At 36.3% G+C, this 26,011-nt stretch overlaps 1 protein-coding gene across 2 annotated transcripts in view; it reads left to right on the plus strand.

Annotated features, from left to right (window-relative positions):
* Positions 1-26,011, plus strand: part of LOC130229055 (transcriptional regulator ATRX-like) — a 42,396-nt gene that overhangs the window by 10,172 nt on the left and 6,213 nt on the right. The window contains exons 10-29 of one of the 2 annotated variants that reach the window (XM_056457647.1): positions 35-956; positions 2,645-2,708; positions 5,930-6,081; positions 6,308-6,484; positions 10,744-10,816; positions 10,946-11,024; positions 11,107-11,313; positions 12,568-12,700; positions 15,229-15,338; positions 15,425-15,568; positions 17,997-18,174; positions 18,261-18,398; positions 18,834-19,009; positions 19,092-19,209; positions 21,079-21,182; positions 23,953-24,026; positions 24,212-24,345; positions 24,446-24,587; positions 25,419-25,516; positions 25,595-25,703. In XM_056457647.1, coding sequence (XP_056313622.1) covers positions 35-956; positions 2,645-2,708; positions 5,930-6,081; positions 6,308-6,484; positions 10,744-10,816; positions 10,946-11,024; positions 11,107-11,313; positions 12,568-12,700; positions 15,229-15,338; positions 15,425-15,568; positions 17,997-18,174; positions 18,261-18,398; positions 18,834-19,009; positions 19,092-19,209; positions 21,079-21,182; positions 23,953-24,026; positions 24,212-24,345; positions 24,446-24,587; positions 25,419-25,516; positions 25,595-25,703 — 3,332 coding nt within the window. The remainder of the gene's footprint in view (positions 1-34; positions 957-2,644; positions 2,709-5,929; positions 6,082-6,307; positions 6,485-10,743; positions 10,817-10,945; positions 11,025-11,106; positions 11,314-12,567; positions 12,701-15,228; positions 15,339-15,424; positions 15,569-17,996; positions 18,175-18,260; positions 18,399-18,833; positions 19,010-19,091; positions 19,210-21,078; positions 21,183-23,952; positions 24,027-24,211; positions 24,346-24,445; positions 24,588-25,418; positions 25,517-25,594; positions 25,704-26,011) is intronic. The other variant, XM_056457648.1, reaches the window with a different exon arrangement.

Raw genomic sequence — 26,011 nt, forward strand, 5'->3', positions numbered from 1 at the left:
TGTTATAATTATGTCTAATAATTGATAATTTCAGGAAGCCCTGGACCATGAGCTGACTGGGTCCAAACGTAGAGACAACAAGTCCAGAGCGAAGAGTAGACGAAGGAAGGCTGTATTAGAACAGAGCTCTGAGCTCACTAAAGAGCTTGTGGTCAAACTCACACCTGTACCTGTCAGCCCAAAACCCATCAGCAATACTACTACACCTATCATTCTTCCACCACCCGATGAACAAAATATTGGGGTGACGGATGATGCACTGGAAGAGAGTGGCACTAAGGTTGAGATGGAGAAGGAGATGGAGGAAATGACAGAGAGTGGAGAGCAGGTGGAGAATTATTGTGATAATAATGATGAAGAAGACGAGGAAGAATTGGAGGACCAAGATGACCCAAAAAGTCATTTATCAGAGGAGAATAAACGTTCTCCACGTGTGAAAACCACACCACGCCGCCGCCGAACAAACTCCAAGCCGACTGCTGAGCATGCCGGTGTAGCTGAAGATGACTCTGATTCTGATGAAGTGCCTGAAGTGCTGCTCCAGACTGCCGCAGCTATGGCAAACAGTGAGGAAGAGGGTTTGGTGGGCAGCAGTTGGGACGCAGAAGATGGAAACCAGCATGTCAGAAAGCAGCGGCTCTTTGGACTGGTAAAAACCACACCGCCAGACAGAGGCTCACGAAAGCGCAATCTCAAAGAGAGATCTTCATCATCTTCATCATCCTCTTCTGCGTCTTCAAGAAGAGGCTCCCAGGACCAGGGGGCGACAGTCAGAATGACCAGGGGACGAGCCCGCAAAGTGGCCAGAATGACTGCACAGAGCGGGAGTTCGTCCAGTGAGGTGGGAGGTCAGGAACTAGAGAGTGGGCCAAGCAGCGACTCCGATGATCAGAGGATCAAACCACTGACCGAGGATGTCACATTGCTGGGCTCTGGAAATTTCCAGCAGTCTTCTGGTAAGTGTGTGAAAATAAGTTGTTCAGTTTATTAATAGGATAGTTCATGCCAAAATGAAAATTGTCAAGTTGTTTCAGACCGATTCAGGGTGTCTACAGGGTCTTAAAATTATTAAAAGTTGATAAATTGATTGAGAAAATTAAGGCCCTTAAAAGGTATTAAAATGCCTTAATCATGTTTTTACGAGGTCTTAAATTTTGTTCAAGCGTTGTCCAAAGTGGTTGACTCCAAAAAAAGCATAAATGTATTTATTTTCCTCCTAATATTAACAACGGCGTGCTTGATCCACGCGATTGGTTTGGGCCAGGGCAGGTCCGGCATGTGACACTCTCCACATGTAGCAAAACCATAGAGCGAAACATATGACAAAATGGGTAAATGTAAGTTTATGTTATCCTGATTGGAGCAAGAGAAGTTTAAACGGTGGCTGAAGCCTGTCACTGAAAACATCCTCGAGGCCTACTGTAAGTATTGTAAAAAGAAAATTAGTATATCATTGATGGGCATAAACACTGTAAAGTCCAACATGCAGGGTGCTAGCCACAAGGCTCCTGTTGGCTGCAGAGAACAGCTGCAGCTGTCCATCGCCAGTTTTTATGCAACATCAGCCACACCACTACCAACACAACAGCTGAACTTGTCAAAACAGCTACAACAGCAACCTCTGCCCCGACATTAGGGTGGCTATGTGCAGCACATCAACATTGCGCGCGGAAGTTATCTGGGCACTTTTACACTGCGGTGAATCACTCGATGAGCTCGAACGAAGACATTTCAGATATTTTTAAGTTGATGTTTCTGGATTACAACATAGCTAAGACATTCACCTGTGATAAGGACAAAACTGGTTACATCATGAGATTTGGGCTAGCACCCTACTTTAAGCAGCAGCTCGTTGACTAACACAAACGAGCCAGCTTTGTTGATGTTCCACGAGTCTCTCAATCAGTCAACAAAGAAGCAGCAGCTCGACGTACATGTTTGTTATTGGGATAGTAAAGGTAAATGTGTCAGATATTTTAAAAAAATCTTGCCTTTGGTTTAATCTATTATTCCAAGCTTTGTTTCCTCCAAGCTTATCTGAGTTCTGTTGCATGGTTGTGCTACGTTGATTTATTTAACTACAACAGTTTATTACATTAAAGATTTGATGCTGATTAGAACTTGAAGTGGCGATGAGGTCTTAAAAGATTCTGAAAAGGTCTTTAAAAAGGTATTCAAATTACCTTTAGGATTCCTGCATATACCCTGCTTGACATTTTTTCAACTTTTAAGCACAAATTAAGATTTTTTTTTTAATTAAATTTGAGCGGTTTCTGTGCCGACATTTGAGCCCAAATTTAAATGTTGATAAAGAAATAAAATAAATTAATTTGAAGCTGTGTATAACATTGTGTTTACAGATTTTTGACTTATTCCCATAAAAACACTGAAAATCAGAACATAAACAGAAGTTCAAACACATCTACCCATATCTAACCTCATTGGTTATAAAGATAAATGAGTAACTTGATAGATTTCGCGCTGACATGATAAAAAAAAAAAAGGATGGCAGGATTTTTATTTTGGTTTGATCTAAACCTGGAGTCAGTAAATAATGCAGAAGATTAATTTCTTATTTTTTTCCTGCTGTTTGTCAAGCAAGTGGGTTTGATTTTAATCATTCATTCATTCTGTCTATTCACAGGTGATGAGATGGACATCCCTACAGGTCCTCCTTTGTCTGTGGAGGACGATGATTTAGAAAATAGGTACGATTCTGTCTACACCAGGGCCACACACATTTTCCCTGCACAGGCCTTCTCCACTGGACTTCGGCTGTCTCAATCCCACTACAGCAAGAGCTTTGATCCAAACCCCGTTTAAAAGCACGCAAGCATCCCATACATCCACATGCACTGCCGCTAGACAGGGCTTCTCCTCTCTCTCACAAAAAAACAAGCTGGTTTCGCTCAATCAAAACCGTCCAATATTTATTTCCCCACAGTTTCTTCACGCAGTATAAAGTAATAACTCAGGAGAATCTCTCGTTATTGTATTTTACTTCGACACACACACACACCATTGCATGTGTTTGGCAGAATTCCCTGAAAGCCACACTGTGCTCATTACTGTCTCTGCCGCTAATAAAGCTTTAAGAGTGTAGAACGAGTCTGTATCTCTTTGCCTGGATCTGATGGATCCTCTGTTCAGTAAGACAGACTTCTTGTGTGTGTGTTTGTGTTTTAGGGCTCAGCTTCCTGGTTCTCATGCTGTAATGTTTTCGGTCAGTCAGAACAAAGGCTGTGTGGTTTGCTAACGGTAGGTGTTACAGTAGTTTCACATAACACTTATGTTATTGGCAGTCAAATGTAATTGTTGGTGGTATTCACGTCAACACAATGTTGCGTAGACATAGGAGGCAGTAGTACAGTATTAGCGTTTGATGAAGGTGGTTGTTTGTTGTTTCAGGAGATTAATCCAGCTGGGTTTTCTGCTTGTAGACGCTAAAGCGATGTTAATGCCTTAGTCTGAACTGCCTTCTTGAATAAGTTACCTTTTTTTGTCTTAGAGTTAACTATTGGTTCATTTTATGTGGTTCATATCGTATTTCATTTTCAAAACGTTCACGCAGTATTTCAGTTCTCGTGAAGTGGCGAGAATGTCAATATTGTGTTCGAGAGTGCTGTTTATTTTAGCAGAAGGTGATTGAGGTCAGGCATTGGAGATGTGAGGGACGGGTGAACTTGACTCTAGCACACGTAGATGTTTTTACATTTGTGGTTCAGAAAGGTAGCTTAGATTGGACCAGCGTTTGGTGCTCTGAATCTTTGAGCAATCGTGCTCACTTACACAATGTATACTTTAGACCGGGTGATGTTATTTCTCTCATTTGCCCCTTTTTAATACACGTAATGGATCAAATGTAGGCGCAAATGTGTGGTTAGTGCTTCTTGGCTTGCATTGTGTTGGACTGTACATTGGGCAGCAGCTGGTGGCAGTGATGATGCTCTTTCAGGCCCTATAAGATTTGTGTAGTCAGTGGTTAGACACTGTGATTGAGGATGAAGAGTGTAGTTTCACTCTCACATGAGAGGTTTGTGTTATTTGCATGGTTCTTACAGAGAGGCAACAAACACCTATTTATTTGTTCTTTCTCTTCTGTGTTTTTTTTCCCCGTTTCGTCTCTTTTTCTGTAGCTTAACAGGGTTCCCACGCATCCTGGAGAACCTGGAAAACCTTGAATTTTGTAATGCGATTTTCCAGTAATGGATAAGCGATGGGAAATGTATGTAATTGTCCTGGAAAATGTCTTTACTGTAAGCTCTTAATCAAACTGGTTCACTGTATCACTGACATCGTTTTCGTAAAATGAAGAGATCCTGGGAGCGATCGACCGGGACGTGGAACTGCGGTCAGTTCTCATGTATTCAGTCATGAATGGCGTCGCAGAGTCATATCGTGTTGTTCTATCATTTTGCCTGTGCATTGTCATAAGCAAGTGCACGTCATAGTCTGCACATTCACCGTCATTTCTGTTCTTCGCTTCGATATCACTCATTAGTATTGCAAAACATTATAATTATTTTCAATCTTTTTTCTATTTATTTTTTTTAACCAGGTTTTGTAGTGAACTGTTTAAATCTTCCGGAAGCTTCTCTGTTTACAATAATGAACAGCTACTTCATGTTAGCTGTGCATTTGGAACCATGCCAATAACCGCAATACCTCAGTAGGTATATCACCTCTTAATTTGATTCATTTTTATGATTTTAAAAAAGTTACAAGTTAAATACAGCAGATCTGTGGCCTTTTGATGATCACATTTGTCTCCATAACCATAACACTTTAATATAACATGCGTTTAGCATGGGACTGGTGCTATCAGATCAGAATATGATCAAATTCTGATTATTATCTTCTGAATAATGTTCACAATTACTAAACCTTGTACTTTCCAGTTTAAATGAATTCTTTTGCTACAAACTTCCTGCTTTATAAATATGATTTGAAAGACTTCCACTGTAAGTGCAGAAGTGTAAACTGTTTTATAATTTCTGGAAACAGATGAACAACTCAACTTGTTTGGAAACCGATGAACGGCTCCAGAACGACAGCAGGCCACAGACGTATTGCTGAAATATAATAGGTGTTGCTCACAATAATTGACTTGGAAAATTGAAAAATTATCCTGGACAGAGTGGGAACCCTGCCTAACATTAAGTAACATGCTTCCGATTAAACATTAAGGCCAGCCCTTTTTTATTTTAATTTTTATTCACCCCATTGTTTGGTGAACTTTTCAGTTTGTTGTCTTTCATGTGGATTCCTCATACTTTCATTTGGACTTCAGAAAGCCTAAAAGCTTGAGTATTTATTGCATGCTAATATTTTTGGTTTGAAGTATTTATTGTTTTATTAAATTGTTTTACAGAGAGCCTTTTCATAATTATTACATGCATTTGCGAAGTTTGTAAATAATTAAGGAGTGTAAAAGAAGTGTAGTTGTAATAAAAGTTTATACCACAGTCACCACAGCCTCTGCGTTTTGTGTGTACATTTTGGTGTTGATTTATTTTTGGGTAATTCATTCAGTATGTCATATTCAGTGGTGCCAAGTCTGCTTTTGTACAAGTGAAGAGAAGGCCTCATCTACCGTTTTTCATCTCCCTTTTAACTTTTCATTTGTTAATAAAGGGATTTTGCATTAGTTTGTGAGATTATTCATTAAATAATTGCTTGATTGCATTTTTTTTTGGTTTAAATGAATATACTGATAATAGAAGTGCTTTTTTATTTCGGAAACTATTCAGAACAGTGGGATGGGATGTCATTTTCATAAAAATGATTTAAGTGATGGGAGAAAGATGCATTAATACATTTAAGTTCATCTGTCACCCACCTCACAATTTGTCCCTCTCTCTTTTCTCCTTATCCCCTTTCTCTCTCCACGCTCACTTTACTGCTTCATCCCATTACTTGTTCTGTAAAGAATTGCGAGGCAGATTCTGCTGGCTCAGATCAGAGCTAACCTATCCTCCGACTCAGAGCTGGAGTCCAGCTCTGATGAGCGTTCAGAGAGCACCAAAGAAGAGGAGCAAAAAAAGAGCAAGACTGCATCTCCTGAGACAACGGATGAGGAAGGTGAGTGATGGCCATTAGGGGGAAATGTGCTATTTTTTTTATTTATTTAATTACATTACCACCCTCTGTAACTGATACAGCTGCACAATATTTAATTTTTTTTTATCATTTTAACAGTAACATAATATTCAGGAGATCCTTTCAATCGTTACAGGTCTTATTAGACATTTTAGTACCTTAGTTTTGTTACATGACTTGATCATATAAGTTTTTTTTTTTTTGGCAGACAATGGTGGTTCTACAACCAGTGGTTCACAATCAGGGTCACTGCACCGCCACCAGTTGCTTCGACATGGTCTTGCTTTATCAGAGGCTGAAACAAAAAAACAAAAACATGGGCAGGAGGAGGATGGGAAAAGGAAAACAAGAGAAAAAGCACACCAAGATGTAGGATGTGTTGTTGGTGAGTTAGAAGTCCTTGAAATCCATAATGACCAAAGTTAAACCTGAACTCACTTATCGTAAATGGCAGATGGAATGAATGCTTAAGGGTTGTTCACAAATAGGCAGCAAAAAACACTGAAGTCTGACGTATGAGAAAATGTGTCATTAACTTTAATTCTTTTAATTCTTTTTTTTTTTTTTTTTTTTTTTTTTTTCCTGTTTTGTTTCTTAAAGCGTTTTTATTGAATTGTACCTTAATGTCCTATGTAGCAAAAAATGTATCTACTTTGCTGGACACTTATCGTCATAGTGCTATATATTTTATGATATGTAATATTTTATAACTTGTTGGACATATCAATAAATGATAGATATTAATAAATATTTATAAAAAATATTTATAAATTTCAATAAATGGTGTTGCAACAAAGGATAACAATTTAATAGTGGTTCCGAAGAAGTAGAATATGTGAGGCAAAAACTTAACAGGAGCAGGTCATGGGCTTTACAGTGGCCTTCAGTCACTCCAAAGTTCTTATGGTTATTAGAAATTCATGGATGTAAATAATAATTAGCATTTTACTAAAATACCCACTTGTAAATGGACATCTTATTAAAAAAAAACATCTTATTTATAATGAGCTGAATTCACAATTGAGATTTTTTTTGGGGTCAACTTAATTATTTTTATTTCACTTAAATTGATAAAAAAGAAATAATTTTGGCTCCTCTTCAAATTCTCCTTAGGATAAAAATATTGATAACATGGTCCATAATATTATAGGTACTGGCCTTGAAGCTTCTAAATATTACGCACTAATTAGTCAAACGAGTCAAAATATCAGTTCTGCAGTCAAGATAATATAGGGTAAAGAATTGGGATGCATATTTGAAGACGAGAACCGTGGGATAATAGCTGTGGATTTAAAATTAATGTCTAGAGATGTTAGAACACGTCTTATACAGTTTAAAATTTTACATAGATTTTACTGGACTCCAAAGAGACTGTTCTGCATTGGTTAAAAAAAAAAACAATCCAGAATGCCATGAAGAAGCAGGTAACCTATTTTATATACTATGTTAATGCCCAGATGTCTTTGGAGAGAGGTGCATGAATACCTTGTAAAGATATTGCAGACCCAGTATGACTTTTGCCTAAGCTTATACATACTTGGTGATCCCTGTCCATTAAGCCACATGAATCACAGTGGATACCGAGCTGTATCATGCTGGGCAGACGAGTGATTTAAAACTTGAAATCTTCCAGTAGACCTCTGATTTTTGAGTGGATCTCAGAGTTCGGATGAGTTGCAGCCTTTGAAAATCTCCCCTACAGTTTACATGGAAAGATTGGAATTTGTTTTGATAAATGTGGAAATGTTCTTAATTTCTGCGACTCACAATGCAAGCAAACCATACTTTTTTGTGTGTTTTGGTTTGGTTTACTTAATTTATATGAGGGTAATTATTTATTTTATGTATCATGGTGGCTTGAGAGAGCCAACATACTGTTAAACTACATAAACGTATTATTCTTTTGTTTTATTCTTCTGAGACTATTTTAAGAACGCATCTCCTAGACCGTTCATACTACAACCACCAAACTAACTTCAAACCTCCAAAACTTTTCCCAAAACTGAACCGAAAAATTCAGAAAAGTCCCATTGACTTAACATTGGACCAAACTTTGTGAACTTTAAGGTTTGACTCAGACTACCAATCTGCCAATCACTGATGACCTTTCAGCTTACTAGCCACACCCTAGCAACCACTTACGGCACCTCAGCAACTGTCCCATAGACTTCCATTGTAAAAAAAACTGCCTTTGACTTTACATTGGACATACTAACAACATACTAAGAATACACTAATCCATACTGGAAACATACTAATAACTTACCAACATACTAAAATCATACTAGAAACATTCTAACTATATCAATCCATACCAACAATATACTGATCCATACTACAAACATACTAACATAATAATCATACTAACAACGTACCAGGCCATACTAAAAACATCCTAACAAACATGCTAATCATACTAGCAATATGCTAATTCATTCTAAATTCATGCTAGCAACATGCTGGTTTATGTTAGAAACATGCTAGCAACATGTTAATTCATACTAGAACCATGCTATTGTATGTTAGCAACTGCATAGCAACCACTCAGAACACCCTAGCAATGACCTAGAACACCTTAGCAACTGGCTAGCAACACCTTAGCAACCACTCAGAACACCCTTGCAACTACCTAACAATGCCTTAGCAACCATTCAGAACACCCTAGAAACCACCTAGCAACACCTTAGCAATGACCTAAAACATTTAGCTACCGCCCAGCAACACCTTAGCAGCCACTCAGAACACCCTAGCATTGCCTTAGCAACCACTCAGAATACCCTACAAACCACCTAGAAACACCTTAGCAGCAACCTAACAATGTCTTAGCAACCGCCTAACAACCACTCAAAACACCCTAGCAACACCTTAGCAAGGACCTAGAACACCTTAGCAACCACCTAGCAATGCCTTAGTTACCACTCAGAACATCCTAGCAACATCTTAGCAACCACATAAAACACCCTAGCAATGCCTTAGAAACTACTCAGAACCCTAGCAACCGCATAGCGACAATTTAGAAACCACCTAGCAGCCACTCAGAATAACCTAGCAATGCTTTAACAACCAGTCAAACCATGCTAGCAACACCTAGCAACCACTCAGAACACCCTAATAACCGCCTAGCATCACCTTCGGAACCACTCAGAACACCCTAGCAATGCCTTAGCAACCATTCAGAACACCTTGGCAACAACTTGGCAAACACTCAGAAACCCCTATTAACTGCCTAGCAATAAACATGTCAATTCATACTAGAAACATGCTAACATAGTTAGTCAGAATTTTTAGCCCCCCTGTATATTTTTTCCCTAATTTCTGTTTAACGCAGAGATTTCTTCAGCACATTTCTAAACATAATAGTTTTAATAACTCATTTCTAGTAAATAATTTCTTTTATTTTTGCCATGATGACAATAAATAATATTTTACTAGATATTTTTCAAGACTTAAAGTGACATTTAGATTAGATTTTTTTTAGATTCAACTTTATTGTCATTACACATGTGCAAGTACAAGGCAACGAAATGCAGTTTCGGTCTAACCAGCAGTGCAATAGCAGCAAGTGCAGGATATAGGTATAAGTTATAAAGTGAAGTTATAGAAAAACTATGGTGATATTTACAGATGGATGTACTATAAACATTATTTACAGGTTGTATTAGCTATGAACAGAGATTTACAATGAATATATGTACAGGTTGCTATTAGTAATCAGAAGTGTGCAGATAGATCAACATAATTACAAATGTATATGTACAGTGGGTGTGTACATGATTAGAAATGTCCATGTGCAGTGGGTATGTACAGTTCAAATAAGTGAATCAGTGCAATATTAATTAGGTTAACTAGGCAGGTTAGGGTAGTTAGGCAAGTTATTGTATAATGATGGTTTGTTCTGTAGACTATCAAAAAAATATAGCTTAAAGGGGCTAATAATTTTGGCGTTAAAATGGCTTTTAAAAAATTTAAAACTGCTTTTATTCTAGCTAAAATAAAACAAATAAGACTTTCTCCAGAAGAAAAAATATTATCAGACATACTGTGAAAATTTCCTTGCTCTGTTAAACATCATTTGGGAAATATTTGAAAAACAAAATCAAAGGTGGGCTAATAATTCTGACTTCAACTGTAAAAGTAGTTATCTATCTATGCTAACTGTTTCAAACTTCTTAAACTACTTTAATTCTTTAAACTGTTAAACTATTTCAAACTTTCAGACGAGGCTTTTTCAAGCCACCATAAAGATTGTCTACTAACTTGTCTAATTTTGTATTTTTTCTGCTTTTATTTTCTGCTTTTATGGATAGTGGCTAATGGGGATCCTAATAAATAAATACAAATAAATAAGAAATAAATAAATGTTAGTGCTCTGCATTTCATATTCATCTGCATTATTTGAAACAAGAAAAATCTGTAAAAAGTTCATATCATATAAAAAAAACATTTAATTGAACTTAATTGGTTTGTGTTGGGGAAACATGAAGGAAGTTTGTGGAGACCAGCATGTTTTTTTTTGTTTTACAATGTAGGTTGTGTATGAAAAGTGCTACAGTTTTTTTTTTTTTTTTTTTTCGTACAAGAAGTACCTAATGTTAATTTATTACACTTTTATCAGACTTTTTTTTTCTTCTGTTTTGATCCCAGTGAGCAGCAGTGAAGAAACAAGCGATTCAGACTTGTGGGATGAGCTCAGTCATTCAGAGCATGAGGAAATAGGGTAAAGCTCTTGATATCACAGTTAAACATGCACAAACTCTCACAGAATATTCAATTACTACCCAACAAGCCTAAATTAGTTGAAAAACAAATAATGTTTTTTTCCCTGCCATGTTATTGTAATTTGCAGGTCTCAGTCGCTCGCTCATGATGAAGAGCATAAAGAGAGTCCATCCCGCACACCAAACAGGCCCACCCCTGATCCTGATGTGCGTGTGCTTTTTAAATATCATTAATGTGGATTCCTCGGTAGCTGATGTTTTTTAATTGTTGTGGTATTTTGATGTGCAGGAAGAGTTTTCTCCAGCCACTGAGGAGCACTTGAAGGTTACACCTCGCGGACGCAGGCAGATCAGACGGGTCCTGGAGGTGGAGCAGCTGGCGCAGGAGACACAGAGCGCTATTAGAGCAGAGGAGGAGCGCAGGAAGAGGCTCGCGGAGAGAGAAAGACTCAGGCTGGAGAATGAGAGGAGAGAGCGAGAGGACGCAGACCCAGAGGTGATCAATGGTGTATTCTGGTTTGTAAATGTGAAATAAGTCACATGAGATCTTGACGTTCTGTTATTTTTACTGCTACTTGTGTCATTTCAAATCTGTATGATGAATTCTTTTCTGTTGAACATAAGTGTTGTTTTTGTCCCATATTTTTTATGAACTGAAAGTCATGCAGGTTATAAGTAGGGCCAGACGGAATCTGTGGACGTTTTTTGCTATTTCTGCAGAGAATTTGCGTATTTCTGCTGAATTATTTTGGGAGAATCATAACTAAAATCTTAATATGTGAAATAAAAAAATATTTTCTTTTTAACTTTTATTTAATGTTTAAAATGCAAATCCAACTAGATTCACTTTATTTGGTAAACAAAGCAAGTCTCGTATAATATATCTATTAAAAGACAGAACATATTACTTTACAAACTGTATTGTACAGTACATAAATCAGATGAACATTTTCATATTAGTCAATAATATTACTGTAATTTAAAAACTGAATAAATATAGATACACATTTAAATAAACAGAATTAATGATGGGCCAGAAATCTGCGGAACATCTGCGTAATTCTGCGCGCAGATTCCGTGTGGGCCTAGTGACATCAAAGGGAATTTTTATGTGTGTGTGTGTGTGTGTGTGTGTGTGTGTGTGTGTGTGTGTGTATATACAGTTGAAATCAGAATTATTAAACCCCCTTTTGAATATTTTTTTTCTTTTTCAAATATTTTCATAGTATGTCTGATAATATGTTTTCTACTTGAGAAAGTCTTATTTGTTTTATTCCGACTAGAATAAAAGCAGTTTTACATTTTTTAAAAGCCATTTTATGGTCAAAATTATTAGCCCCTTTAAGCTATATTTTTGATAGTCTACAGAACAAACCATTGTTATACAATAACTTGCCTAATTACCCTAACCTGCCTAGTTAACCTAATTAAGTCTTTAAATGTCACTTTAAGCTGTATAGAAGTGTCTTGAAAAATATCTAGTCAAATATTATCTACTGTCATCATGGCAAAGATCAAATAAATCAGTTATTAGAAATGAGTTATTAAAACTATTGTGTTTAGAAATGTGTAGAAAAAAAATCTTCTCTCCGTTAAATAGAAATTGGGAAAAAATAAATGGTAATAATAATTCAGGGGGGTTAATCATTCTGACTTCAACTGTATGTTGTTATTTTGTATTTTTGACAAAAGAGATGATACACAGTGACATTGTTATTTTTTTAATGAGCTTTGTTTATTTTTGCTTTAGGTCATTTTGGTGTCTGAGAGACCAGCTAATAGCATCGCACCATTGGTTCTTGAGCAAGATGATGCCACAAATAAGCCTGTGGTGCAAGTGCACATGCACTTTCTTAGCAAACTCAAACAACACCAAAGAGATGGTGAGAAGATTTACTTTTTTTTTTTTTTTTTTTTACTTTTTACAATAGAGATAAACTATTATCTTTATTTTAGTTTAACACATTTATTGCTTTCTGTTTCCTTTGCCTTTCAAGAATTTATACTTTTTAACTTGCATTATTATTATGCGTATTAAACATTTTTAATTATTAAGTCATTTGCATGGTTCCCACACTTCTTGAAAGTACTTGAATTTCAGAAATATGGATTCATGCCTAGAAAGTACTTAAAAACAAACATAGGTCTTTGTAGGCACCAATAACCTAGTAGTTATGTGCGCTGACATATAGCACTATGGTGCTCACGGCGACCTGTTCGATTCCCGGCTCGAGGTCCTCTGCCGACCCTTCCCCCGTCTTTGCTCCCAGCTATTTCCTGTCAATCCTTAGCACTATTCTATCCACTAAAGGTTAAAAACCCCTAAAAAGCAAAACAAAAAAAAAACATAGGTCCTTGAAAGTGCTTGAATTAAATTTTAAAGTGGTGGTCCAGAGTTTATTTTTAGCTTGCTTGTGTTTATAAGATGAAAAACAATGTGTGCTCATGCTTTGCTTGTAGAAAATCAAGTTATTTTCTCAAATATCTTACTTTGATTATATACTGCTTCCCAGCTAACATGAAAACGACTAATATTTCCTAGTTCCTCCGAAAGGCCCACCTTCAAGAGGCTCTGATTGGTCAGCTAACATAATGTGCTGTGATTCACGGATCGGCTCAACGTAACCAAAAAAAGTGTCACGCCTCTAATAGCATGCGCTGTGTAAATACTGTCAGTCGGAGTAGCTGTTAGCCATATCAGTTTGAGCCTGAATCAGACAGAAAATGACACAGCTGAACCTCACACCTGATCTCTAAAATAAAATCTGACAAGTGTCTTTCATATATATTCAGAATAAGCATGTGTAAGTATTGTGAAACCTTCACATATCTTTTGTGAGTTCGTTATACCAGATGTAGAACGCAGGGAAAGCGTCTACATAGAGAGACACTGCAGCGCTGGTGAAGATTGTGGGTGTTTACAGCCGTTTGACGGTTAAATATGAATGTGTAGCTAAAATGTTAATGGTGCCAATCAGCATTTCCCGTTGTTTACATCCTTGTTTACGTCCTCGCTACAACATACCGTCAACGCTAGAAACTGTGCATGTAATGGATAAATTTGAACAAATAAAAACACCTTAAGGTTGTGGTTCACAATCCACAGCTTCTTCTATTATGGTTGGAGCTGCTCCTCCTTTGAGGAGTTTTTAGCCGAATCCAGAACTGAACTGAGAGAGATTCTGGAAGTTGTCCTTAGTCAAATGCCAACTAATATATTTTTTATAATTCTCTGGAACATAATTAAAATTAAATTGTAAGCACTTCTCTCTTTGTGTCGTGTCCTTTGGATGTCCAAATACAGAAACAGAAGAAGCTCTGTGGAAAAGCAGCATTTGGTCGGCATTTTAGCTTTCTCTGCTATAATATTGCAGCGCCTCTGGCCACACCCCTTTGCTGCACTTGGTGTATTCGCATAACCTGATGCGTTTGTGGTCTCACTAACCCGGATGTATTTTTTTTAAAGTCCCCAAACTTTGTTCACTCTAGCTTTCTCTGTAAAAGCCAATGTCTAACTTTGAGCGTATTACATTTAGAGAGGTTGTTTGTTAACATGTCTACATTACACATCAATTAAAGTGTAAAGTACGATATCCTAAATGACCACCCCTTTAAATAAAATGTTTATGGTGTTATTTCAGTATTTGTATTGCGCTTCTGTCAAAAACAGAGCTAAAAAAAATGATACATTTTTATATTTAAATCATGTACAAGAACTATGACAAAAAAATGCACATTTATTAATATTTCAGAAACTACATTTGATTATTAACATTGAATTAAACAAGTTAAATCACACATTCAGAACCTCATCATTACTCTGATTTATTAATGTAAATATTAAGTATGAGTGAAATGTTAAGTACAGTAAGGACTTTCATGGTGCTACATATGTTGGGGGAATTAAAATGCTGCTTCATTTGAAAATAATGGTGCTTTATTAAGTCTCTGAATCTGCTGTTCATGAAAGAATGGAAACCCTGCATTTGATGATACTGCTGAATGTTCATGGCTCCAGTCTTTAGTGGTATTAAATGTTTCAGAAATTAAAATGGTGATTGTGCTAAAACATTTTGCATCCTCAGTGCTGAAAAATGTTCTGCTTAATTTTAGCCAGTGGGGATGTTCTTATGATTTTGAATTATCAACATTAATTTGAAATCGAAATTTATCCAAATGCTGAAATCTAAAATGAAATTTTGTCACAAATATTATATGACATTTTTTCAAAAAGCTTATTGATGTCGATACATAATCAGTCTGAAAATACAAAAATAATCAGGCCAGACAGTGTGAGATTGCTTGTTTTTCATCTTATTCACATGTATTTATCAAGCAGCGTGCATGAAATGACAGCTGGTGATGGGGATCTGGTTTGTGCCGTCATATGCAAGTGTGTGTTCATTGTTAGGTGTGCGGTTCATGTGGGACAGCTGCTGTGAATCTGTTCAGAGTGTGAAGTCAACTCCAGGCTCCGGCTGTATTCTGGCTCATTGCATGGGTCTGGGCAAAACCTTTCAGGTGCAGACGCATTCAAATTCTCCTTTTCTTTTTGAACTGATGACGTTACTCACAGGCAAAGTAACTGCGTGTGTGTGTGTTTCCAGGTCATCGTGTTCCTTCACACCGTGCTGTTAAGTAAAGAGCTGCCGCTGAAAAGAGCTCTGGTGGTTTGTCCCCTCAACACTGTGCTGAACTGGAGGAGCGAGTTTGACCAGTGGCAGAGGGGCTTAAAACCCAACGTCCTGTGGGTCAGTGCCGTTCTCTCACTTTCTAACCTTAGCTGTTGTGGTCATCTGTGGGCTGATTTCAGTTTCACTCTACTATTTATGCCGAGGTCACACTGCAAGATTTTGTCATGTCACAGATGTTTTCACACTGCATGATTATCTGGGCTAGCGTTCCGTCAGTGCTGTGTTTACACTGCAAGACGGGTCGGCTACAGAGGGTTTCACATTGCATGACTTAAAAATAGGAAGAATCGCAGACAAATTTGTTTTGGTCTCCATACAAGCATAAGAAGTGACATGGAAACAATGAAAGGTCACGTAGTATATATTTTGTTATTAACTACATAATGAGAAAGAAGCCTTAAGTGGGGTAGAGCTTCTCACCTGGCTTTTGAAGGGAATTGGCAATTTCTCTCAAACTTTTTTTCTGTTTCGACCCGGTTGTGCTATTGCTCAGATGACATGTCAAACAGACACAGATGCTGCTGCCAAATCTACACAGATTTTTCTTTCATTTTTTGAGACCAAATAGACCGAACATAAGTGTTTTTAACTTCACCCCAATGCTCCCGTTGACCTGCAGATACCCATACTAGTGAATGCTGCTCTCTCGTTGGCTATAGGTAATCGCTGATGTTATTTTCAATCAGAACATATTTCACATGGATTGATTTTAAATCGCTGACAGCTCCAGATATTTAGCACACCAAATATCTGACTGGTGTCGGCGATTCTCTCTGATCGTGTCTTTGATAGTTTACACTGTATGATTGTTACGTGAACGAGCACCGGTTTGCCTGTGATTCCAGGGATTTGCTGGTGATTTCTCACCCTGTCAGTGAGTCAAAATTGGGGCTAAAATCATGCAGTCTGAACTCTGCATTAGATTCAGTAAAAATGTAATCTCTTATGGTTGCCAAGACCAATCAAAATCAAAAACCAGTAATATTATAGTTTTACGTGAAATGAGCAGATGGTAACTGCAGGCATGTTTGTAGGTTTCGCACACAGGAAAAATCATAAAACAAGACTAAAAGATTTTTTCTTTCTGTTTTAAAGTGAATTGAATGACGGTCAAAAATAGGGCATGAAATCAATATTAAAAATGTTATACAATCTAAATGTAAAGGTTGTAAATTATTTATGTATCTATATATAGTATTTTATTTATAATTTATTTTATTTAATTTAAAATACTGTAGTTATTTTTTAAATTTGTCATGACATTTAATGGTATTAAATAATCAGAAGCATATTGTAGCATAATTTGTGATTGTTTAGTCTTTTTTTGGTGCTGTTAAAACCACCACATCAAACCTGCAGCTCTTTTATTAAATTTTTTTAGATCACGTTTTAAATTGTAATTTTCATCAGATAAATCGCAATTCGATTTTTTTTTTTTACTCCAAATCGTGCAGCCCTAGTCAAAAGTAAACTAAATTCATCTGCTTTCAGATGGGATCTTCCTTGTTTCTATTGGATATTGCTTATTAGCGCTTTACCTCTGGCAACTAATACTGTATATGTTAGGTGAAGGGTATAATAGATTATTTATCAAATATCATTTTTTTAATAGAATTTTGAATGGCCAAAGCCAAGTCTATTTTTATGGAGCTGTTTATTTAAAACATACATTTATATTTCTGGGCTTGACATTCCAGTGTTGCACAATGCAAATCATTTAGACAATTTGAGAGTAACTAGTTAATTGGGTTATTAAAATTTATAAATATATTTAAAACATTTAATTTACTATTTAATTTAAATATAAAATATATTCATTTATTAAATCAAAAATATTTATTTTTATCTTATATTATTTTATTTTATTTATTATTTGATTTAATTTTTTGTGCGAGTTGTCTGTTTAACCTGACTTTTTTTTTAAGGTCAAAGAATCAGTGCAAGATGCACAGTTTATCATATTAAAATGCACTGAATGCTTGCAAAGTTTTGATTTGATTTTGATTTGATTTAATTATTTCAAACAGAAATATTATTTTCCCCACCCCATTATCACACACATCATTTGTCTATTTATTAAACTTATTTCTTCTTTTACTTATCTCTTCTTTACATAAGATATATGAGCTTTACATTTTATCCATTTGGCATCTTTGACATTGTTTGATTCCATTAATACATTTAAATATTATAACATAAAAAAAATACATACTTTTGCAAACAGCCATTAATTGAAATTTCGCTATACCTTTCTCATTTTTTTTTCAATCTCCTTTATTCATCATTATATTCCTTTAGTAATATATATTTATACAACTTTAGAAAGTGATTAATATTATGACATTATTTGAGAATCTGTTCTCAATCTCTATTTTCCAAGTTTTCATTTCTGTTTATTTGATATGGGCTTTCTATTGCATCACTGGTAATTATTTATTATACTAAAAATCTGCCCTGCCTTCTGTCTTTTGTATCTCAAACACAGGTGGCAGAGTTGGCCACAGCAAAGTCAGTGGCTGTTCGTGTTGAGATGTTGAACGACTGGTTTAGGAATGGTGGTGTGATGATCATGGGTTATGAGGTTTTTCGTATTCTGACACACACAAATAGTGCAAAATACAGCAGACACAAAGAAGACTTCCGCTCTATGCTCCTGGATCCTGGTAATTGAATCTGACTAATCGATCTTCAAATGCTTCAAATGCATTTCTAGTGTTTTTCATTAGTATTGTTTTCAAACTGCTCTCAGGCCCTGATCTGGTGGTGTGTGACGAGGGTCACGTCCTCAGGAACGCAGACTCTAGCATCTCAAAAGCCATGCGAGCCCTGAACACACGCAGAAGGATCATACTAACAGGAACACCGCTTCAGAATAACCTCACCGAGTGTAATCCACATTCATCTTCATGTCTATGAAAGCATGCTTGAAAAATGGCTTTTGTTTTTATCTAAAAATCTTTTTGAGGATGTCTGACCTGTGAAGTGTGTACAGTTTTAGTTTAAGCTCATTTATAAAATATGCTGTTTATTTTAAATGCCTTTATCAGTTTTATAATGACATTAAAGTTACTTTAAACTGTTCTGAATGGTGTCACATTTAAAATAAATAAATAAATAAATAAATAGGGCTGCTTTTAGCTTATTTAAAAAATTACTGAATTAAAATTACATGTAAATAAATTAAATGCATTTTACAGCTAATTAAAAAGCTTAAAATTGTCAAAATTATAATAAAAATAAATTTATTTATTTACATTTTTATTTATTTATTATTGTATTCAGTGATTTGGTAACTGTTTATTTTGTTTGTTTGTTGTTTTAGATCACTGCATGGTAAACTTCATAAAGGAGAACCTTCTGGGTTCCCTAAAAGAGTTCCGGAACCGATTTATTAATCCAATCCAGAATGGGCAGTGTGCAGACTCCACCCCTGCGGATGTCAGGCTGATGAAGAACAGATCACACGTCCTATATCAGCTCATGTCAGGATTCATACAGGTGATGAAGACGTAACGAAAAGGAATAGCTGTGGGGAAAATTCCCAATGCTATGTGTTTGATGTGTTGTGTTTTTGTGACAGAGGCGGGACTACTCCGTTTTGACATCCTGTTTGCCGCCCAAACGCGAGTATGTGCTGTCAGTCAGGATGACGCCTCTACAGTGTCAGTTATACTCACGCTATCTGCAGACTCGCACAGGTGAGAATTTTACTAGCGCTGAAGTTAGACTATAGAATAGAAATGTCAGTCAATGGTTGTTTTCATGATACAGCTAATATTATAATTCTTTACTATTTTTACAATTAAACACTAAATTTGTCAATTTATGTTGCCAATTTTGGCATCATGTTATTATATAGTTGAAAAAAAATAGTTTGAGTTAAAAGGTTTGTTGAAGTATTGTATTGCTAAGCACTAGTTTTAGATTATCTTTCAAGAAATCGATTCTTTATTTTTAACAGCAGATGGCGCTCTAGCCTATATTTTAACCACACACTCGAATGCTCATAAGGAAGAGTGTTTGTGCATTCAGTCATGGAATTCAGCCTTTGTCACAAAACTGATGTGAACACCGCTCACAATGAACATTCCTGTGATTCGTTTAAGCGTTTATTCACTTTATTAATGATTATGTTACGTTCAAGTGGTATTTGTAAGGAATTGTGAGCAGAGTACGGCTGTTTGTTAATCCTAGAGCGCAAGAGAGAATTGATGCATTTTGAAAATCTCATGAGCACATGCACAATTAAATATTTAATATTGGTTAGTTTCAGGGCTTGACATTTACACCCGCTAACCTAACAAATGTGGGTAGATTTCACCTGTGGTGGGTTAGACAAACCTACTAGCCACTTTGGCTGGTTGAAAATCATTTTTTAATTGCCAAACCTGCCTCGTCCCTAAAGATTAGAATTTTACTTTATGACACTTTGTCAATATGCATGCAAATGTGCTCTTAAAATAGAAAAGGAGCATGAATGATAAGTGTTCGCGGGAGCAAAAGAAAGCAGGTGAAAACCAAATCAGAGGATGATCAGGCGCACAGAAAGTGACTGATGTTGTTATTGAGGCACAGCTGATGTGATTCGCACGAGTGCTTAAAAGCTCCTGTTTCCTTGCGCAAAGCAACTGTGCCTGGAAACGCAACTGGTGCGATCGTTTCTGTTTGTAATACATTGGAAGAAAAAAAAGCAGTGCTCGTGCACTCACAATCCTGCTGCTTTCAAGAGAGCTCCAGATTTTTTTGTATGCAGCAGCTATTGCCGCTTTTACTATTCTTTGAACAGATTATTACTGGCCCTAACATGTGCACGCGATCATCCTTTTACTATCGCAAACAGAATGTTTTTATCTGCTTTCATTTGCTTGCAGTTATTTTTTTAGTTAATGTGGTTAAAATATCATCCTTTACAATTACATTTGCTTTAATAGGAGATTAACTCTCCATTTATCTATAGTTACCTGGTGATCTGGGACCTTTAGTCTGGACAAACTACTGTGTATAGTTTTAGATAAATGAGAATAATTTTTTTTAAATGTCAATTGCTTTTTTAAGAACATTTTTGTTTAATAAAATGTGTATGTATACAGCTATCTTTAGCTTGTTTTGACACATTATTTAAAATTTGTGCTCAAGTATATGATTAGTTTGGTGTGGCCAGAGAATAATTGGGTAAATCCTTAGTGTTGAGCCATAAAAAGTCATACTAAAAAAAAAAGTTAAATTAACGAGCAGACGTGGATACAACACATAATTAAAAAAAGAAGTAATTTTTAGCATGCCAAAGTCAAATTTATGCATAAAATAAATTGGCTAGTGAAAATGGCGAGTGGCTAGTAACATTGGAAAACTACTAGCCACAGTGGCTGGTGATCAAAAAAGTTAATGTCAAGCCCTGGTTGGTTAGTTAATGTAAGACTGCAAATAAATGACCTTAGAAACTGACATTGCTGTAAATTGCTAAAGGAGTATGTGCTATAGCCAATCTTTAACTGATATTGTAAGATCACATGACTTAAGTCAATGTATTGGTGGCATGCAGTCACAGATGATGTCTTTTTATTTAGGGAAAGGAGCAGGACTGAACAGTTTGTTTCAGGACCTTCATGTTTTGAGCTTGATATGGACTCATCCCTGGTGTCTAAAACTTGCTCAGCTGGCCCGGAATAAGGTACAGTCAAGTATGGCGCATGCACAGTCAGCAATTCTTTTTGCATTGCTTTTCAAATATTTCCCAAGTGATGTTTAGGAGCAAGACAATTTTCACAGCATTTCCTGTAATATTGTTTATTCTGGAGAATGCCTTTTAGTTTGACTGAAACATTTATTTATCTAATTTTTAAAAATTATTTCAGGCCAATAATATTAACCCATTTAAGCAATATTTATTTATTTAGATTGACTACAGAACAAACTTTTATAGCTACAGTGATTTGCCTAATTTACATAATATGTTAAGTTGAGTCTTTTAGTTTTTCAACTTTAAGCTGAGTACTAATATCTTGTAAAATATTATGTAGTGTCATCAGGGCAAAGATTAAAAAAAGGTTAGTAGAAATTAGTTACTAAACCTATTGTTTAAAAAACGTGAACATTTCAACTGTGTGGATAGGTTTTTATTAATGGTAAAAAGAAATTCCTTAATCTCTTGAAATAAATTTTTAAGGCCATAGAAATATTTCACAATTTCATCTATAAATTTGTAATCATTTTGCATGTGCATTAGAGCCGCATGATATTGGACAAATCTGACATTGCGATATTTTTTTCAGCAATATGTTTATTGCGATATAATGCATCTATACAATTTTACCAAATGATTGAATAGCACTACTTGAAAAGAACCTATAGTCCCCTCCCTCCGCTATTGGCCAACCATTAACTATGACTTTTGCTTCAATAAACTCCTAATTTGTTCCTTATTAATAGATATTAAGGTAGCTTAGGTATTGGGTAAGGTTTTGTAAATGTTAAAATTATGCTGCAAAGTTTTTGATGTATAAATAATTCAACACAATTATTCTTTATTAAACTTCCAATTGGCAAAATGTATTGAGCCTGACTATTTAAATCTCTCTCAGGCCTTAAAAACATGCAAATGCTACGATTGCACTCCATTGTGATTAAATAATTCCACAAATGTTGTATTCTGAACTGTGACTCTTGCTCAGATATACAGTTTTATGCAAAAGTTTGGGCACCCCAGTGTGGCTGCATAATTATGTGCTCTTTCTTTATAAAAGAGGATCACAGTGATATGCCTTTCAGTTTCTAGAGAAAGCTAGATAATGTCATATTCTTCAGACAGAAATACATAGTGTAGCAGTATTGAGATGTGTGAAATTAAATTGAACCTGAAAAATAGGCTATGCAAAAGTTTGGGCACCCTCTTTTGTGTCGATTTCAAAACATGTAGTCACTTAATGCTGATGGATTACAACACAAAATTGATTTGAGAGACGTAGTGAACCATAACAATCCCAACACAGGTGCAACAAAGCATGAAAAATGATATTTAAGATAGCTAATAGCTAGTTGTGCTTCTCCTTTTTGTGAACCAGAAAGTATCATTATGGGAACCTCAAAAGAACTTCCCAATGACCTAAAAACTAGGATAATTCACCAACATGAATTAGAAGGATGCGCAAAAGCTATCACAAAGGTTTAAAGTCTCTATCTCCACAGTCAGAAATATAGTAAGAAATTGAAAGGCTATAGGAACAGTTCTTGTGAAGGAAAGTGTTGCTAGACCAAGAAAAATATCTGAAATGCAAAGCCGAAGAATGACAAACCACCTCCAAAGAGCTCCAGGAACATCTAGCTGCTAATAATGTTATTGTACATATTACTCAGTCCAGCACACTCTTCACATGGAAAAGCTCAGTGGAAGGTGATGCAGAAGAAGACTTTTCTTCGTTCTGCCAACAAGAAGAGTCATTTGAGGTATGCAAAGGCTCATCTGAACAAGCCTGAATCATTTTGGAAAAATATGCTGTGGACAGATGCAACAACCATAAGCGCGTTGAATGGTGGAAAAAGAATACAGCATTCCAGGAGAAGAACCTGCTCCCTCCTGTAAAATATGGTGAAGGGTCCATCATGCTGTGTGGATGTGTGGCAATCACAGGTACTGGAAATCTTACTGGAGTTAAAGGTCACATGGAGTCCACCCAGTATCAGTATCAAGTTATGACAGTGTTGGATGTTTCAGCAGAACATTGACCCAAAGCACGGTTCTAGATCTACCAAGTAATTCATGCTCCGACATGATACAAATGTTCTAGAATGGACATCCCAGTTCCCAGAGTTGAATATCATCAAAAATCTATGGATTAATTTGAAAAGAAACGTTCACGCTCAGCACTCCTCAAACCTGACTGAACTGGAGAAATTTTGCAAGAAAGAATGGCCCAAAATGCCTTCAGTAAGAATTCAGGCACTTATCCTGGACTAAAAGAAGTGTCTACAGGCTGATATTTTAACAAAAGGTGGCTGTACTAAAGATTGATGTCATTATTCTGTTGGGGTGCCCAAATTTTGCATCTGTCTCTTTTTGTAAAGACTTTAATTGCATTGCGTCTGTTGATTAAATAAATGTTATGTCAGAACTAAACTATTGCTTTTTCCCTAGAGTATAAAATATATCCAAATGAAATTGCTGCTTTGAAAGGCCAACAGGCTATGGCTTGCAATTCTGAAAAATATTTGGGGTGGCCAAACATTTGCATAAAACTCTAATCTTGATTCAATGTTGCATATCTATGCGATGTGACTATTGTGAATGCACACATTGTGATATCAATGCTGAAACGATATATTGTGCAGCCCTAATGTTCATGCTCTATATTTTAGTAATATATTCTTAATTTAAAGTGATTTTTAATCTAATCATTTTGTCAACGTAATCATAATCTTTTAAAAAAGATGTTTTTGTTTTCCAGGGAAAAGAGGAAGCTCCAGTGTTCAAGGCGCTGGATCCAGGTTTAGAATCTGTGAAGCCAAATGCCTCAGAAAGGTACGCTCTGTTTCATATCAGATTTGTTTGCCTTTTGTGTTTTCTAAAGTGAGATTTCTACATGTATAGAATACATTTAATATTAACTATAGTTATTTGGATGCAATGAAAACTCTGCTGGAAATTGAAGTCTATACAAGACCAGGTTTGCATTGATGCTTATTTTCACATTGTATGTCCCACAGTACAGAGGCAAAGAGCACACGTTTAGTGGGTGATGGAGAGAGAAATACCAATCCAGCCTCTTTAGTCACCGGGTCTCATCAAAATCCAAACTCCACAAACCTAGCATCAGCAGATTTTCCTGGTGGGGAAGCTGGTACATTTAAACACAGTAGCACACATGGTGTCTCTCTCTGTTTCTCTCTTTGTCCATTCGTCTAGCTCACTCTTAATGTCTTTCTCTGTCTGTTGTTCAGGGGTTATTGTGGATAATGGACCATCTGCAGACTGGTATCTGCCATTTGTAACAGCAGCTGATGCCAAAGTACTGGAGCATTCTGGGAAATTACAGTTGCTGCTAGAGATTTTACACTGTGCAGAGGAACTACAGGACAAAGTGTGAGGAACAAACATACAAGTCTGAGGATTTGATTTTGAAAGAAAATTTGCAAAAGTGATTTTATATGTGATGTAATTATAATAGCACATTTATAGTGTATGGTCATACACCCAAAGCACTTCACAATCATGAGGGGGGTCTCTCCACACCAACACAGTGTGCAGCATCCACTTGGATGATGCAATGGCAGCCACAGGACAATGGCGCCTGTGCACTCAGCACACACCAGCTATAGGGGGAGTGGAGAGACAGTGATAGAGCCAATTCAATGGATTGGGATGATTGGGAGGCCATTATGAATAAGGGCCAAAGGAGGGAATTTGGCCAGGACACCGGGGTTACACCCCTACTCTTTACCAGCCTTGGGATTTTTATTGACCACAGATAATCAGGACCTCGATTTATCGTCTCATCTGAAAGACGGCGCTCACTGACAGTAGAGTGTACCTTTCACTATACTGGGGCATTAGGACTCACACAGACTGCAGGTTAAGTGCCCTCTGCTGGTCTCACTAGCACCACTCTCAACAGCAACCTGGTTTTCCCATATGGTCTCCCATCCTGGTACTGACCAGGTTCAGCCCTGCTTGGCCTTCAATGAGTAACCAGTCTTGGGGTGCAGGGTGATATGGCTGTGGCCATATGGGTAGAATGCATATTAGATGCAAGTAAATTGTGTACTTTGTTTTAAACTACTTGTAAAAAATGAAACGACATTCTTATCCTGACCTGTTCAACTTTACATGGTTAATCATTAAATTATATATGTTAAGTTGTTCATGATTAAAAACATCCTGACAAATGCATAAATACAGTGTTTTTTTGTTTAGGTTGGTGTTCAGTCAGTCTCTGATATCACTGGACATTATTGAGAGTTTCCTCCTGTATGCAGATGAGAGCAGGGGGAAGGACGTTTGTCCATATAAAGGTAAACACTCTTAGTTTGAGAAATAAATTTGTTGGTGTGCAGTGAGTATTTAATAGAATGTGCTGTGTGTTTTATCAGGAAAGAAATCGTGGGTAAAAAATAAAGATTATTATCGTTTGGATGGCACCACCAGTGCTTGTGCTCGTAAGAGATGGGCTCAGGAGTTTAACAACACTAAAAACATAAGGTACTGCACAAAAAATCTTCCATATGTACACTACCGGTCAAAAGTTTGGGGTCAGTTTTTTTATTATTATTATTCTGTTCATTAAGGTGTCATGTAATGTAAAAAATATGAAATTGTTAAATATTAATACAATTTTAAATACCTGCTTTCTTATTGTATGTAATTTCATATTAAATGATTAGTCTAGTCATTATTGCTTTTATTACTATTACTGTTAATAATAATAATAATAATATTAATAAGAATGATAAGAATAATTTCAGTAAACATAGTGATTTCTGAAGGATCTTGTGACTGAAGACTGGAGT

This window comes from Danio aesculapii, chromosome 5 (genome assembly GCF_903798145.1).
Source record: "Danio aesculapii chromosome 5, fDanAes4.1, whole genome shotgun sequence".
Taxonomy (NCBI): Eukaryota; Metazoa; Chordata; class Actinopteri; order Cypriniformes; family Danionidae; genus Danio; species Danio aesculapii.